General features: G+C 31.2%; 1 protein-coding gene across 8 annotated transcripts in view; it reads left to right on the plus strand.

Annotated features, from left to right (window-relative positions):
- LOC139514132 (ral GTPase-activating protein subunit beta-like) overlaps positions 1-16,702 on the plus strand; it is a 50,125-nt gene that overhangs the window by 18,032 nt on the left and 15,391 nt on the right. For 6 of the 8 annotated variants that reach the window (XM_071302890.1, XM_071302891.1, XM_071302895.1 and 3 more), the window contains 12 exons: positions 562-771; positions 1,842-2,071; positions 3,170-3,312; positions 3,765-3,865; positions 4,585-4,710; positions 5,388-5,492; positions 6,196-6,288; positions 7,110-7,477; positions 9,230-9,292; positions 11,396-11,506; positions 12,174-12,351; positions 12,888-12,979. In XM_071302890.1, the coding sequence (XP_071158991.1) occupies positions 562-771; positions 1,842-2,071; positions 3,170-3,312; positions 3,765-3,865; positions 4,585-4,710; positions 5,388-5,492; positions 6,196-6,288; positions 7,110-7,477; positions 9,230-9,292; positions 11,396-11,506; positions 12,174-12,351; positions 12,888-12,979 (1,820 nt within the window). The remainder of the gene's footprint in view (positions 1-561; positions 772-1,841; positions 2,072-3,169; positions 3,313-3,764; positions 3,866-4,584; positions 4,711-5,387; positions 5,493-6,195; positions 6,289-7,109; positions 7,478-9,229; positions 9,293-11,395; positions 11,507-12,173; positions 12,352-12,887; positions 12,980-16,702) is intronic. The other 2 variants (XM_071302894.1, XM_071302892.1) reach the window with 1 other exon arrangement.

Genomic DNA, 16,702 nt, shown 5'->3' on the forward strand with positions numbered 1-16,702 from the left:
CAATAAATTGGTTTGTATATTGTATACCAAGGTCTAAATTGTCCTGGGCTTTAAAGTTAGTGAATAAATTTAAAATAGACTCATACTATGAAATTTAACTTGGACTTACCACTAAGATTTGACTGTAAAAGAGAATATTAGAATTTTCCATACTAAAATCCATGGAACATAAAGAAAGGAGAGATTTGATTGATCTCACACAAATATTAAAAGAACATCGTTTTGTCTTTTAATATACAGTTAAAAAAGGTACATTTTCAAATGTTTTGACTTTTTGATCGACAAAAGGTCTTAGTAATATTATCTGATGAAACAATATATAAATCTTGGATTGGAAATATTACATTTCAATGCTTATTGTACAAGTTAAACAAAGAAAGCTTACTTTGAGCAGCAAAGCGCCTAAGACAAACAATAAATATTCATTTGCCCAGTATACACAATCAAATATGTTAAATGTAGTAGATATAAAATGACTGTCTGTTAATCAGCCTTTGTCGTCAGTAAGTAGAATATTCTTGGTTTAATAAATTACTAAAAATCTTTATTTTTCAATTACAGGGTCTAAAATGGCTGCAACAGTTACTACACCTAAATCGTCTACCCTACCTCCAAACCTAAGTGGTCATGTGTCATTCGATGCTAGGCAACCATTAGCTTCTGCACGACCCAGATGTGATAGTATTCTTCATCTTTTTGGTGCTTGGTTATTTGATGCAGCTCTAGCCAGAGTGTCTCTTCATCCTTCTCACAAAGAAACTGCAGATAAAGGTGAGTTTTGTAGTAATGAAAATTTACATGTTTTTCTTTTATGGTTGATAATGATAATATGATTGGTGATAAGTTAACTGGTAACCAATAGGTACAGATATTCAATAAGGAAACTTTAAACAACCTTTGATAACTATTAACACCACTGGGTCGATGCCACTGCTGGTGGACGTTTCGTCCCCGAGGGTATCACCAGCCCAGTAGTCAACACTTCGGTGTTGACATGAATATCAATAATGTAGTTATTTTTATAAATTTCCTGTTTACAAAACTTTGAATTTTTGGAAAAACTAAGGATTTTCTTATCCCAGGCATAGATTACTTTAGCATTATTTGGCACAACTTTTTGGAATTTTGGATCCTAATGCTCTTCAACTCTGTACTTGTTTGGCTTTATAAATATTTTGATTTGAGTTGTCACTGATGAGTCTTATGTAGACGAAACGCGCGTCTGGCGTACTAAATTATAATCCTGGTACTTTTGATAACTATAAACAGTGTTATTTTTATCATATTATCTGTTAAATTAAACAAATGTTGCCGGTACATCAAGACTGAAATTTCAAAGAATTTAAGAATACACAGCATATCAAAAAATTAAATAATGAAAATTTCATAGTTGAAGAAAATGTTTTTTCTATGTATTTGAATAGATCAGATATACATGTATCTGAGTTTCAACTTAAAACTAATCATTTAGAGCATTTTATTTTAAATTCAAAAATTGATGCATGCATTCAGAGAAATACTTAGCCAAAATCAATATTGAGGCGAAATTAATTTCAAAATGCAATTTCGATGCATGAGATATCAGTAAAAATGTAAGTAGGAATATAACAATGTTTAACATGACTTATTTTTTTAAGCATTATAACATGAAAACATTACATCAACTCTTCAATTTACACAAAGTACAGTTCTTTTCTAATTCGTCATTTCATAAAATAAAAAGAGATGGCAGCCAACAGGGCTCCTAACTTGGGAAAGGCTTAAAAAAAAATAAAAAAAGTTGTGAGATTTTCTTGATGTATTCCACTTTAAATCTAGCAGTGTCTCATTGTAATTTACAGCAAGGACTGAGAGCAGATCTAGTTCCTTTACAGATTCCCGCCATGCCTCCATATCGCTTGATTTCCCCGTCATGGGTCTGAATGGTGACAACACCTATGAAGCAGGACGAGCTGAGGCTATAGGAGCACTATGTAGAATATTCTGTGCTCACAAAACAGGGGAGGCAATTCTAACTACTTATTACTCCAGATTTTATATTGCTATGTTTTATGGACTCCAAACAGGAGAGGTATGTTGTAGACAAATACTTAGAATTCTCTGATTCTCTATTATTGTGAAAATTGCTACTGGATAGTTTTTGCCAAAATAAAAACTAACATTAACTTTTGATAGCATTGTCTGTATGAAACTTACATTTTATCCATTGTTCAAAATTGCATTTTAAATGCATGTAAGAATTTAAGAATTTTCTGTAGTGAAATGTTTTTGAATAGTACATGTAATGATTTATTTTGATAAAGTCATATTTAAGAATTTTCAAAAGTTGATTTTCAATGTACTGATGACACTTCTATATTTTAGTAAATAAACAATTAAAATGTCAAAAATTGTTGGTGTCTCAAATTTACAATTAATCTTCTGGTTGCCACTGAAGTTAAGCATACAACAATCAATCAGTATTGAAAAACCTTAATGAGCCCCTTTTTGATTTCATGATAATAAGATGGTTTTAAGGGAGTTCGCTTCTCAGTTTCAAAGTAATTAACTTTTCAAAACACTAGTTTATAGATAGGGGGTTATTAAAGGAATCCAAAGAGCAAAAAAAATATATAGGTCGCCGTGCTTGTTTTCGAGATATATGCCATTGAAATTTTGGCAGGAAAATATTCTCTCTTGACTTTTCATAGCTTTATCTGTTTATCATTGACAAGTTGAAGTTCTCAAAAACTGTTAAAAAGTAATTAAAATTTTATAAGACTTTTACAGATTGCTTATCATTATACATGTAAAAGATTTTTTAAAAGAAAAATGGGGGTCACCGAGCAAATTTGTTCCAGGCATTCAAATGGATAAAACCAGAGGATTCCGAAAATCTGTCTAAAATTCCAAAACATTGCAAGCCAGCTTCCTTAAGTAACCCATTGTCTTTTCAAAGAATAGCAGAAGGGGTGTGAAGATGATACAGAAAATATGTAGATTTGGTGTAATTACCAATGAGACAACTATTCACCAAAAACCAAAGGACATGGATGTTAGTCAATAATATAAATTCCTTAATATTTGAAATAATCCTAACATTTGTATTAGAAAAAAGTTTTAGTTTGTTTTAATCATATTACTTGAAAGATATGATAACTTAACACAATTATTACTCATTTCATTGCAGACAATGAGTGGCCAGGTATTATCCAGTATTATATTTAACTCCTGTGATCTACTCCGAGTAAACCTTGATGGTGTACAGCTCTTAGTGCCATATATACTGACAGCCATTCAACTTATACTATCGGAAAATAGTTTACCGTTCAAGTAAGTAAAGCATGTTTAGTAAAACAGGATGTTGGATGGACATGCATTACAAAATACATACATCAAAGGAGCAGTGCTTTTTCTGCTGTGGCCACAATAAATTATCTCTAAGTGTTCTCATTGATAGATTAATTGATGACATGAAAATAGTTGTTTGAAGATTCTGCATTGACTATTTATGGTTTAAGAGACGACAACATAATGGTAAATTTACAGTGATCTAACATCAAAACTTTATCTGGTATCTATGTTTAAATGTTGACATGCAGATAAAGTCTATACAGAAATTTTTTATCTATCTTCTGTCTATGTTTCAGATTTTGTAAACAACAGAATAATTTGCAGAGATTAAGTATCCACTATTTTTTTTTATTTCAGATTAAATATCAACAAGTATATTTATATAGCAATAGTCTTACTGAAATCTTTATGACTTGTTATTTATATTTAAGGTTAAATGATGACAGGACGATAGAGTTACGGAGATCGTGTACCCACCTTTTAATATCTATGTTATGTTTACCATTACATTTCAAAGACTTAAAGATTAAAGGTAAGGTATACCATGTATTTATTTAACTGAAATGAAAAGAAAATATATGAAACTTTCATTTAAGGTGAAGCAACATAACATATTAATTATCACTCATATTTCTGAATATTGAACATTGAAGTCACAAAAATTTTCATGTCATCAGCAAAATTTTCTTCTGCATCACAATTTCAAAAACTGCAACTACTTGACAACATCTTGACTCAATTGAACCAAACATACTTAGAATCTCCACAGGACATGAATTTACAATCTATTGTATGTATTTTATCTTGTTAATTTTAAAAATTACCATAGCATGGACTTGGATTTAATTTTGGATGTAAGACATCTACTGATTGGCTGAAATGTTTTGTCTATCAGCTCATAGACATAATTTTGTCATGTGATATGAATTCACTAATGCTTTTTCATGATAAACTCCTTAAAAATTGAATTTAAAACTAAATTTAAGGAATGACTGAAATATTTTTTTGTCTATTGGAAATAACCTTAAAAATGTTGTTCACCCTGAACAACTCTCGTAGAGTGTTATTTAAAAGTGTGCACTATATTTGAGGTTATTTCTTCATAGAGAGAAAAAGTATAACAGTCATTCCTTATATTATTAGAAGATGGCAGATGATACAATCTTCATAAAACTGACAGGTTTTTTCTAAGAAATCAAAAGAATTTCAGTAGTTATATATGATATAACAGGTTCCATTGTCTATTTATAGATTTTGTACCAGCAGACAATGTTAACCAAGTAACAACCTTCATTTCACTACGGAAGAGGATTACAGAATTACTATTGAGAGCATTGTTGATAGAGACTGATCCTACAAATACACAGATGTTAATAGGTAAACAATAAATAGTTTTTATAAACCTGTTTACGGGACATATTATGACATACCATTGTCTGTTCATTTGTGCTTTTGTTGTCAACATGTTGGACAATAACCCAAAAATACTTTTACCAGTTTGCATGAAACTTTGGTGAATTATTTATATCTCCCTTTCAACTTTTATAAATTTTAGAATTACATTTCCATGTTATTGGGTTTTATTCATCTTGTTTTGAATTTTATATCATCAGAATATTTTTCCAAGTTACCCTTACTTTTCTTTTCATAATTTCATCAAATACATTTAGAATTACACTGCAAAATTTGTTTCATAAAATTACTTTAGAGATTTGGCAGTGAAACTCATAAGTCCATAATAAACTGACAAAAAACAATCAATACTCTATCTTATTTTTAACTAATGCTCTTCTGATTATATAGTTTTAATTTTAGATTTAAACTTTTAAAATTTAGCATAAGAACATCCTAGTACATGATACCAATTTTTAATGTATTTGATGATGTCAAAAATTCAGACCAAATGATTGTGTGGAAAAAAAGCTTACTGAACATTGATTTTTACTTCCAAGCTACCCCAGTCTATGATTGATTATGGCCATAAATTAAAACCATTTTCATTTTTGTGAGTCATTATTTCATAGTTTAATCACTTTGACGTTTGTCTTGACCAGGTGGATTAATGCTAGCTGTTCAGGACCAAGCTATGTTTGAAGAAGCAGAACAGAACACACTGCAGCCTCAACATGATACAAGTACTGATTCTGAGGCACATGCAGGTAATGTTACATTGTTGATTGCTAATTTAAAATACACTGTTAATTATCTTCCTTTACTGGTGTAAATGTCTTTGAAATATATGATTCCATTGAAACACATTTAGATTGGTATTTATAACCTTTCTCCATATAACAGTATGTCCATATAGACAAACAATAAAACTTGTCCATCAATGTAAATGAGACAGCCAGCCAACAATATTGAATTTCACAACTAGAAATGGCTGTATGGAATTAATGAACAAATTCAGTCATGTATCACTAAATTGGTTGAATGTACCTATTGGTGGCTTTCAGCTGTTTTCTGCTCTTTGGTTGGGTTGTTGTCTCTTTGACACATTTTCCATTTCCATTCTCAATTTTATATAGGTTGGTATGCCGACAAGCAAACCTATGAATTTAATTTTTTCACATGAGTTTATTGTAAAGCAGGTTAAAATAATAAAGGAATAAACTCATGAGTGTTACAGTTAAAAATTGAGAGCTTTAATTCAAATTCAAATGAATTTGAAGGCTATGCATTAGTAGTTCCTAACATACATGTAATGCAGCCTTTCATGGAGTTTGATAGAAATATATCTCTTTCACAATCATACACCATTTCACAAAGAAGAAGAAGAAAAAGGAACAGCATCTATCCACTGACTTTAGACTTGTTTATAAAATTTAAGTGTTTTAACTTGTTTTTTGAATTTTTTGTTAGATACAAGCCATACAAGTGTAGGGACGACATCTTCAGACTCCAGCTATCAGGAATCAGCCTATCACAGACTGCATCAGACATCACAGGATGTTGGTAAGTAATCAGCCAATCACAGACTGCCTCAGACATCACATGATGTTGGTAAGTAATCAGCCAATCACAGACTGCCTCAGACATCATATGATGTTGGTTAGTAATCAGCCAATCACAGACTGCCTCAGGCATAACCAGATGTGGGTAAGTAATCAGCCGATCACAGAATTCATCAGGCATCACAGGATGTTGGTAAGTAATGATACTTAATAAAATTAACACAACAGTTTTCTTGCAAAACAGTGCACTAGTTTTGGATAACTGTTACCTACATCTTAACAAAGAATATAGTTATGTGCAAGTCCTAGCTTTAAAAAATACAATGGGTATCCTTTAGATGTCTTTAGATAAAATATGGGTTGGTTTCAATTCTTAATTATTTTTAGTATCTTTTGGTCATAAAGCTCTTCAATTGTTTAAGCTCTTATAAATTCTTGGCTTTCATACATTTGGCTTTGAGCTTTGAGTGTAACTGTTGTGAGTAAATCCAGGAAAACACTTCAGGAGAAGTTGCTTTCTTTTTTTAACACCACATTAGCACACAAAATTTGTATATCTTACCTTGACTGAATTATCAGAGAAATATACAATTACTGGAAATTCAAAAATTATTGTAATGTTTTTATTTTTTATAAAAATGCTACAGGGTTATAATTGCAATAATTAAACCTCACATTTTGAATTTTTTATATGAATTAAACAGTATGTTTTTCAATATCGCAAAAATAAAATCCACATTTTAGTCTTAAATGACAAAATGGCAATAATTAATGCATGCAATTATTTCTGAATTTACAGTAACAATCGATTGTTGTTTACAGAATCAGCCTATGGACTGTTTGGACAAGCAACATCAGAAGTGTGTACCAGATTGATGGTGAATTGGAAGACTGATCTAAACACAGCATTAGCAGCCATGGAATTATTGAGTGGTCTGGCAAAAGTTCAAATAAAACCACCAAATCTACTGATGTGTAAACGAACAGTCAAATGGATCTGTGACTTCATTGTGTTCCAATGTAATCGTCCTAATCAGAACCATACTAGAGATCTACACTCAATGATCGTAGCAGCCTTTAAATGTCTGACTCTTTGGTTGGTGGAGCACAGTAGGCTGTTGTATGATAAAGAATGTCTACATAATGTTCTAGAGGTGGTAGAACTTGGTATATCTGGGTCAAAATCACAGGTAAGGAAGCTTCTCAGACACATCTTATATTTACATATACATGTATACTCATTCTCAGAAATTAAAGATGGACTATGGGTAATTTTGTTTTGTGCTTTTCTGAGGAAAGAAAATAACTTTATTAAGTGAATTTATTCAGGGTGATTTTCAATCATCGCCATGCTGCTTGTTTAACATACTCTTGTTTAATTCAGAAATACAATCTCTACCATTGAGTAATTATTCTAGTTACCTTCAACTTGTCACCCTAGCCTTGTATATGCAAATGCTTGACTGTGATTGAATAGATTGATTTTATGTCATTTAGAAGTGCCGAAAATCTATTGTTAAAAATTATGCAAGAGCTAAACTGTAGTCAATTTCATTTTCAAAGTGATCTACATAGGTCACTTTTGTATCAAAACAAAAAGTTAAATATTCCAATTCAAGAGAATGTTATCTCTCAGAGTTTTGAAAGGTGTCATAAGTTAAAGAAATACATGTTGCCTTTTCAAAATCCGATATGAGATTTAAGTAAGATTAAAACTTGTAGTTGCAGATATTTTTAGAATGTTTGGTACCTGATAGAAATAACCAGAAGGTAAAAACTTCCTATGTATTGGAATATTTAATATCATAATTATTACTTCATTCATTTATCTGACTAAAAGTGGCTTGAATGGTTTCAGAAGGATGTATTAAGGTGAATTTAAAATTCATTCTATAACATGTATAAGTCTAAGAAACAAGATAAGCTAAAAATGTTGATAGGCTATGAAACTCCTTTTCATGATTTTTTTTTGTTTAAATAGCAGGAAAAAACTGAAACAGTCTTTTACCTTATATTTGCATTGGTATTATTGGGGTTTCAAAGCAGAAAGATAATAAATCTTGAATCTTAAATTGATATTTTTTTTTGTAAAGACTTTTTATGAGCTTTTGAAGTTTAATATGAAAAGAAAAATGGGGTTTTATTGTAGGAAAAAAAATGAAGGAGTCTAAATATCTGATGCAAATTCCTAAACCTCACCTTAGTACAAAGTACATCCTTAAGCATGTTCTACTTCAGAAAAAGATATGTTACAATGCTCACAATTTTTAAGTAGATTTCTATTGGGATGTAAATGAAATGATGTTTTCTAGAATATGGAGCCATTAAAGAATGCCCAGTCAGGTCAAATGAATGAAGTAAAACGAAGGGAAAACCCCATATGTCATGTATTTATAAACAAATTTCACTACCTCCCATCCACTTCATTTGAAATTTGGTGGATAGTTTTCTCATTGGCAATCCTACCACTTCTCCTTTATTTTTTTGTTTAGCATATTAACTACACAATAGCCATTGAGGATTTTGCTTTTTCCACCTGCCCACAATGGACAGCCCACCTGCACCCAATCTAGCTATTTTTTTGTTGTTGTAAAAATATTGATTACAAATGTTTATTCACTTTTTTCAATTGATTGTACTTGCAAGTCTTTTCATTCGACAAAAGAAATGACATACCCACACTCCTACAGGTAGGCAGAGTAGACAAACTAGAAACTTTGACCACCCCGTGCCCACTTTCACTGTTGGCAGGTGGCCAAAGCAAAATTCCCCTGAGCTGTAGTGTAGTTTATATCAATAAAATATCAAGTATCAGGTATTTATTATACAACTGTATAACTTTTTTTTTTTTTTTTTTAATATATTTAGCATATTTTCAAGGTTATAACAATAAAATATTTAGTATCAGGTATTTATTATCCAACTGTATAAATGCATTTCAGACAAAACCAGCAGAGGCATATTCTGTGACATTAAAGGACTCAAAATCTGTCTCATTGAATAAGGTATCAGGTTGATGCTTATCCATAGCTGCTACTAACTACACCATTAGATGAAACATTATCTTTGTGTGTCCACACTGACATTATTAACAAAATCTTTTTTTTTCTTTTATGAATTTATTAATATTTAGAAAATTTGCTTAGTATGATTTTGCATTATCTTGAGGGCTTTAATAGTTTTGAATAATATCCATCTTAATGGTGCAACAGATGACAGTGTTTGTAGGAACTATATGAATCGCCAGTTGTTTAATGTTATACATGTACATGGATTATTATATTTTTTTTATGTATTTCAAAAATCTTTTTGTGTAGAATCTAACGAAATCAGGCTTTTTACACGATCATGATCGTGCAATCCTGACAAGGGGTTAAAATCATGGACGACGCCTTAATATCTTCCTTGCAGTAAATTATAAACTATAGAGACAATATGTAGTTGTAAGACAAAGGGTCACATTTTAAAAAGATCATTGAACTTTTATCAAGTAATTGTCAGTGTGGAGAAGATATAATTCTTTCACAATTCAAATATCCCAAATCCTGTTTTAAACTGCAAGCAACAGTATTTTACCAGCTTAACTTGCTTAAACCAAAAGCTTTGAAAAGATATAGTCCTCCTATTCAATGTAGTTGAGGAAGCATTTTAGACTTAACGCAAACGCTTTGAAAAGATATAATCCCCCTATTCAATGCAGTTGAAGAAGCATTTTAGTTAGAAGTATGAAATTGATAGCATGGTAAATTATTGCAGCCTTACAGTATAGTGAATGTTGCCTGTTTATGACCCGACAGTGTATGACATAATGGTACTGTGAACCAACTAATTTTTGCAAGTGTTTTAATTAGACAGACCTCGAGAGAAGAAAAATAATGCAAAAATGTCAAACTTTGTTTTTTTCATGCATGAATATATCAACAAATATAATTTGCAATAAGTACCGTAATATTGAAAAGGAGAAATTACTTCAAAGTAGTGGAAGAAGTACCTGTGAACAGCAATTTTCTACTCCCTTTTTTAGACAACCTCCTGAGAATTAAAGATTTTACTTCAAAGCATCATATTCAATGAACTTTGTTTAACTTCAGAAAGTGCCAGAAATTTTGTTTTCATATATTGATCTTCAAGATTTCCCAAAAGTATCTCTTGAAGTATAGCAGATGAACATATTTGAAGATTTTTTTTTACTGTAATGGGTCTTACTATTAGAATAATAATTACCAAAGACTTTTCAATACCTGTAAAACACACATCAGAATTAATTGTATGCCCCTGCTACTAGGCAAAGGTGGCATTAAGTGTTACCCTTGTCCATCCTTACTTCTGTATTTCCCAAATTGGTTTGCATTCTATAACTTAAGTATGCCTCAACCAAATGTTATGAATTGTATATACAATTCGTATTACCATAAAACATTGATCGAGTATGAATTTGGGTAGTTTCACTTGTACTAATCTTAGTTATGTCCCTTTATAAAGTTATTGGCAAGTAAGGGCATCATCTGTGTCCCATTGACACAATTTCCTTTTATTTAATGTATTGATTTTGTACTAACTGTAAAAGCACAAACAATATTTGTGGGATATAAGTAGACAATATACCAAGTCACGCTTATACTAAACCCACACTTATCTGGGGTCAATGATGTGTGCAACATTTTTTCATTTAACTGATACAACTTCAATTCCTTTTGTCTATTTAAGAAGTCTTTTAAGAAATTATTATTATTTTTCACATAGAAAATCCATTTCACATTAACAGCTAATCTATTTTTTTTTATTTTTTTTTTTGCAAACATTTTTTTGTTCTGGTGGAATTTTTTTTTGTAATAAATGATAAAAATTCACCAGTAACAAATGTTGAAACATATATAAGTAAAAAAAAAATGAAAATATGAAGTCTAATTACGTGTCCCTTCAATGGCTTCATTATCAATAGTTGTTGGAAAAAAAAGAAGATTAAATGCAATTTCCTGAAATTTGCTTTTTACTCAGACTTGCAAAGTGGACTGTTTACCATTTTACAGGGAAAAAAATGATAGTCTTTGATTTGAAAGTAGGATGTAAGTTATTGCCCTGAGATTAATTTCTTGTTGTTCTTACAGAATCGTGCCAGTGATGTACCTAAATTCAAGGGAGATAAGGAGTTAATGCCAGCGTCAATGAGAGTAAAGGAGGCCGCTGAGGGGGTACTCACTGTCATAATACAACATGTGGTAGGTAAAATTTGTATGTCGGGAAATTGAATAATTCCAAAATGAAGTTTGAGATAATTACCATTGTTAGCAACTATATATTACACAAAAATTCACATTACACCAAGTTTTTATGTCTACTTCTAAGCAATAAAACTGTCTAACACTGTTCATCAAAGATGTATTGACACTGTGTGGGTAAAAATTTTAGTTATATTCTAATGAGGTCAACATAAAAACAATAAATCTTAATTTGGATCTGGAAACTTAATGTTTGTAATTTGACCAGTGTAAGTTTATTTAAAATTAGAGATCGGCAAGAACTATATTAATTTGGAACGGAGGTTACAACACATGTTCAAAGATTTAACACAACACTGTGGATACATTAATATTCATGGGTGCAGGTGAACCACGAATTCAAATGTTCAATGGATAACATATTTTTAATAGGCTTTGTATACAGAGATTGGCAAAACAACGAAATCAAATATCCATGAAAATGCAAGTTTTCAGCAATCCACGAAAATTGATACCCACGAAAATAAATGAGTCCACAGTATGATTAACAAAATCAATTTTATTGTCAGAGTTAATGGTTTATGAAAGACTGTTGTTACCACAGATAATTTCCAGACAATATGCTATACTATTATATATAATTTGACTGATGTTTCTTTTTATGTAGGGAGCCTTTCCTCCTCCATGTGGTCCAGAGTCTTTGTTTTCTTTATTGGATGAGAAATCGTTACTGAAGTACTGTAAAGGCAATTCTCTACCCGAGGCAGGATCTCCATTTAAATACTTTGTTTTGGATAACTCCATCATTGTTGGGTTACTGGAACAGCCATTAGGAAATAACGAAGGTATCAGTAATGGTACTGCCAAGTTGGTTTGTGTCCCGCACACAAAGGGAGATAAAAAAAATATATCTTATTTTGTCACAAATTGTATAAAAAGTTGTTGGATATCAAAGTCCTTTGAAATTTTACTCAGTTATCCCAGAGGACTTTTTGAAATGTCTTTGTTATATGATAATACTGTAACACATAACCCTTTAATACATAATATCGATTCTTTACATAACTTTTTCCAGCTCAAAACCTGTTCATCTAATTTAAACAAAATCTTGTTATTTCCTTAGCCTGACTATTGGGATCATTTTTCTTTGAGGATTTCCTTTACATCCAATTTGATTTTACCTCTCGGCATTGGTTACTTAATTGAATGTTTTTTTGGCAAAAAGGCTGAGCAAAAAAACTTAATTCATTGTATATGTACATTTTTAGCTATCAATCAGAGATTTGATGTTTGCAAATATTGGTATGATATCATCTGTCAATACGTTTATTCAACTCTGAAGTTATTTTTACATTTTCAAAGAATATTTGAAATATTTCAGATCCCTTACCAACGGTGACTTCTCTAATCAGAGGACCATTTGGAAGACATGCATGGACAATGCAATTACGACATTCACCTAGAAATAATAAAGTAAGCTTACTGCATATCATTTATGTATAAAATTACCTTTTCTGAATGACCACTTCTTATATGGGATCACCAACTTTGTGTATGGGATCACCAAATCTGAGTCTGGGATCACCAACTTTTGTGTATGGGATCACCAACTTAGAGCATTGGACCACCAATTTTTATACGACCGCAAAATTTGAAAATTTTTTCGTCGTATATTGCTATCACGTTGGCGTCGTCGTCGTCGTCGTCCGAATACTTTTAGTTTTCGCAATCTAACTTTAGTAAAAGTGAATAGAAATCTATGAAATTTTAACATAAGGTTTATGACCACAAAAGGAAGGTTGGGATTGATTTTGGGAGTTTTGGTCCCAACATTTTAGGAATAAGGGGCCAAAAAGGGCCCAAATAAGCATTTTCTTGGTTTTGGCACTATAACTTTAGTTTAAGTTAATAGAAATCTATGAAATTTTGACACAAGGTTTATGACCACAAAAGAAAGGTTGGGATTGATTTTGGGAGTTTTGGTTCCAATAGTTTTGGAATTAGGGGCAAAAAAAGGGCCCAAATAAGCATTATTCTTGGTTTTCGCACAATAACTTTAGTTTAAGTAAATAGAAATCTATGAAATTTAAACACAAGGTTTATGACCATAAAAGGAAGGTTGGTATTGATTTTTGGAGTTTTGGTCCCAACAGTTTAGGAATAAAGGGCCCAAAGGGTCCAAATTAAACTTTGTTTAATTTCATCAAAAATTGAATAATTGGGGTTCTTTGGTATGCCGAATCTAACTGTGTATGCAAATTCTTAATTTTTGGTCCCGTTTTCAAATTGGTCTACATTAAGGTCCAAAGGGTCCAAAATTAAACTTAGTTTGATTTTAACAAAAATTGAATCCTGGGGGTTGTTTGATATGCTGAATTTAGAAATGTACTTAGATTTTTAATTATTGGCCTAGTTTTCAAGTTGGTCCAAATGGGGGTCCAAAATTAAACTTTGTTCATCAAAAATTGAATAAATAGGTTCTTTGATATGCCAAATCTAACTGTGTATGTAGATTCTTAATTTTTGGTCCAGTTTTCAAATGGTCTACATTAAGGTCCAAAGGGTCCAAAATTAAACTAAGTTTGATTTTAACAAAAATTAAATTCTTGGGCTTATTTGATATGCTTTATCTAAATATGTACTTTGATTTTTAAAGGCAGTGCTTTAAGGCCTGACTTTCAAGTCATGAGGTTGATCTTTCCTTACGCAAATCTTTGCTGGGGGTCATTTTGCAAGAAATAGATCCGGAAATGTTTAAATTTCTCCTCTACTTTTTGTGGTATGTATTGGTTTTTGTTCCTTTCATTTACATTGGGAAATAAAGAAACGATCAGTGTGTATTGTTCGTTTTAAAAATCTGTTTATTAATGTGTCTTTTGCATTATAAGCAGTCAATCTGATTACAAACTATCATTATTCGAATTCCGTGTGGAAAGAGGTCCGTTCAATTTCGAGTACTATTTGCGATCTAAAGATATTTTAAAATCATTTCACTCGTTGATATAACATGATATTATAATTAAAAGTCGACTGACCGTGAATTATATTGCATAATATACAATTTAAAGTATTTCTGTACGTGAAGCCGTATGACGTTATAGTTATTTCGGTCTCAGTTATGTAAAATATGAAATTATCGTTCCTGAATAGGGTACCACTAATTAAAGACAAGAAGCGTCAAAAAGTGACAAGAAGCGACAATAAAATTAAAATAGCGATCAGAAGCGACAATATAATTAATTTAGCCAGAAGAAGCGTCAAGAAGACTATATAGCGACTATACATAAATAAAAAAAATGTCATTGCAACAACTTATTCCCCATAGATATTAAAAAAATCATGCTTTTTTTTTATTATAGGGGCGGTTATAAAACATTTTTTATATTACTGTACATTGATAGATAAAAATATGTTTTTATTAAGAAGAAAGGGATTAGTTCTTATTAGATATAAAAAAAATTATATTTTATGCACACGCTAAAAATTGGCCATCAAAACAAAAAAAATTCAATTTCCTTTTAAAGAATTTATTGAATCAAAACCATGCAATATCATTTCCTTTCTAACAGTGAAATTCTTCTTTTTCATAGGGACATATTTGATAGGTGTAGCTTCACCCTATCACATCAAATGAGAATAGCCTCGTGAGGGACCGTTCAATATTTATCAGATGGATGGGCCGGTGCAAAATGGGGCGGGGCAAGCACTTTTTTTGTGGAAATATTTGGATGGGCGAGAACTTTTTTTAATATATATAGTGGATGGGCTAGAACTTATTTTATTTGAAAAAAATTTGCTTTCAATTTTATGAGTGTGGAGGAAATTCCTTTTGCAGGCACAAAAAACATAAGGGACATGGTTTCAGTTAAGGCCAAATCCAGATAGTCATCTTTAAATTTTTTTATAACTTTTTCAAATCAACATGGATTTTCATAAAACTCTACAATTATTTCATTTATATATTGATCTTACAGAATACCAGGTTGTTTGGTAGTTTGGTTTATTGCTGTCATTCTATGGATTTAATAAAAAGGTTAAAAACAGCTTAAATTTCCAGTTTAGGCCAAATCATTGGATAGTCATCAGGCCCGTAGCCAGGAATTTCCAAAAGGGGGTTGTTGGACTCATGAACTCGACTTTAACAGTCACGATTTGAACAAAACTTTGACTTTAACAGTGCTTATTTGATTTCAAGGGGGGGGTCGTCCGAACCCCCCTGGCTACGGGTATGGTCATCTTTAAACTTTTTTATAACTTTTTCAAATCAATTTAGATCTTCATAGAACTCTACAGCTATCTCATTTATATATTAATCTTACAGAATGCCAGGTTGTTTGGTGTTTTACTGTCAAATGTTCGAATTTAATTAATAGGTGAAAAGGGTGCATCAAAGTCAAAAATATGTCTGCCTAAATTGCTTAAAAAGACCATAATTTCTTTTTTGAAAGATTAGATAAAGGGACATTGGTATTTGAACTATATTTAACATGCTGTGTTATTAAGACAATAATTAGTAATTCAGCATAAAATATTTTTACTAGTCCAAGAGTTATTGTCCCTTAGTTTAAATTATTTCCTTTATTTTAAATCAATATTGTATCTGAGCCTGCAAATATAAAATCAAATATATACATGTATATTCATGCTGGTTTTAAAAATAATAAAATGTATGGTTCTGATACACACTTAAATATTTATATATAAATGGAATTAACTAGCACATTTTGAATTTTGTATTTACATCAAAGTTTATTCTTTGATTTCAAGACATAAACCTGCAAAGTTTCAAATAGAAAAAGAACTATAATATGTTTTGATTGTTTTAAGCTTTAGAGGGGCAAGGACTTTTTTTATAGATTTTTTTAGATGGGCGAGGACTTTTTTTCAGAATTTAAAAGGATGGGCATTAACTTTTTTAATGAATCAATATTAAGAATGCACCGGCCCATCCATCTGATAAATATTGAACGGTCCCAGAGAGAATTACGATTCGCTTGTCCCTTGTTAGTTATTGTCGCTTCGTCACTAAATTAAACTTCTTGTCGCTGTTTGTCTCTAAAATTCTTCTTGTCTCTTATTAGTGAGACCAGTCAGTTCCGTCCTTAACTTCCGTTTTTGCACTGCAAAACACACAATTAACGATGCCTAGTCCTTGTTGGTGTGTACCTGAGTGTCATTTAAGAGGAGGACTTGCAT

Source organism: Mytilus edulis, chromosome 3, assembly GCF_963676685.1.
Source record: "Mytilus edulis chromosome 3, xbMytEdul2.2, whole genome shotgun sequence".
NCBI classification, from domain to species: Eukaryota; Metazoa; Mollusca; class Bivalvia; order Mytilida; family Mytilidae; genus Mytilus; species Mytilus edulis.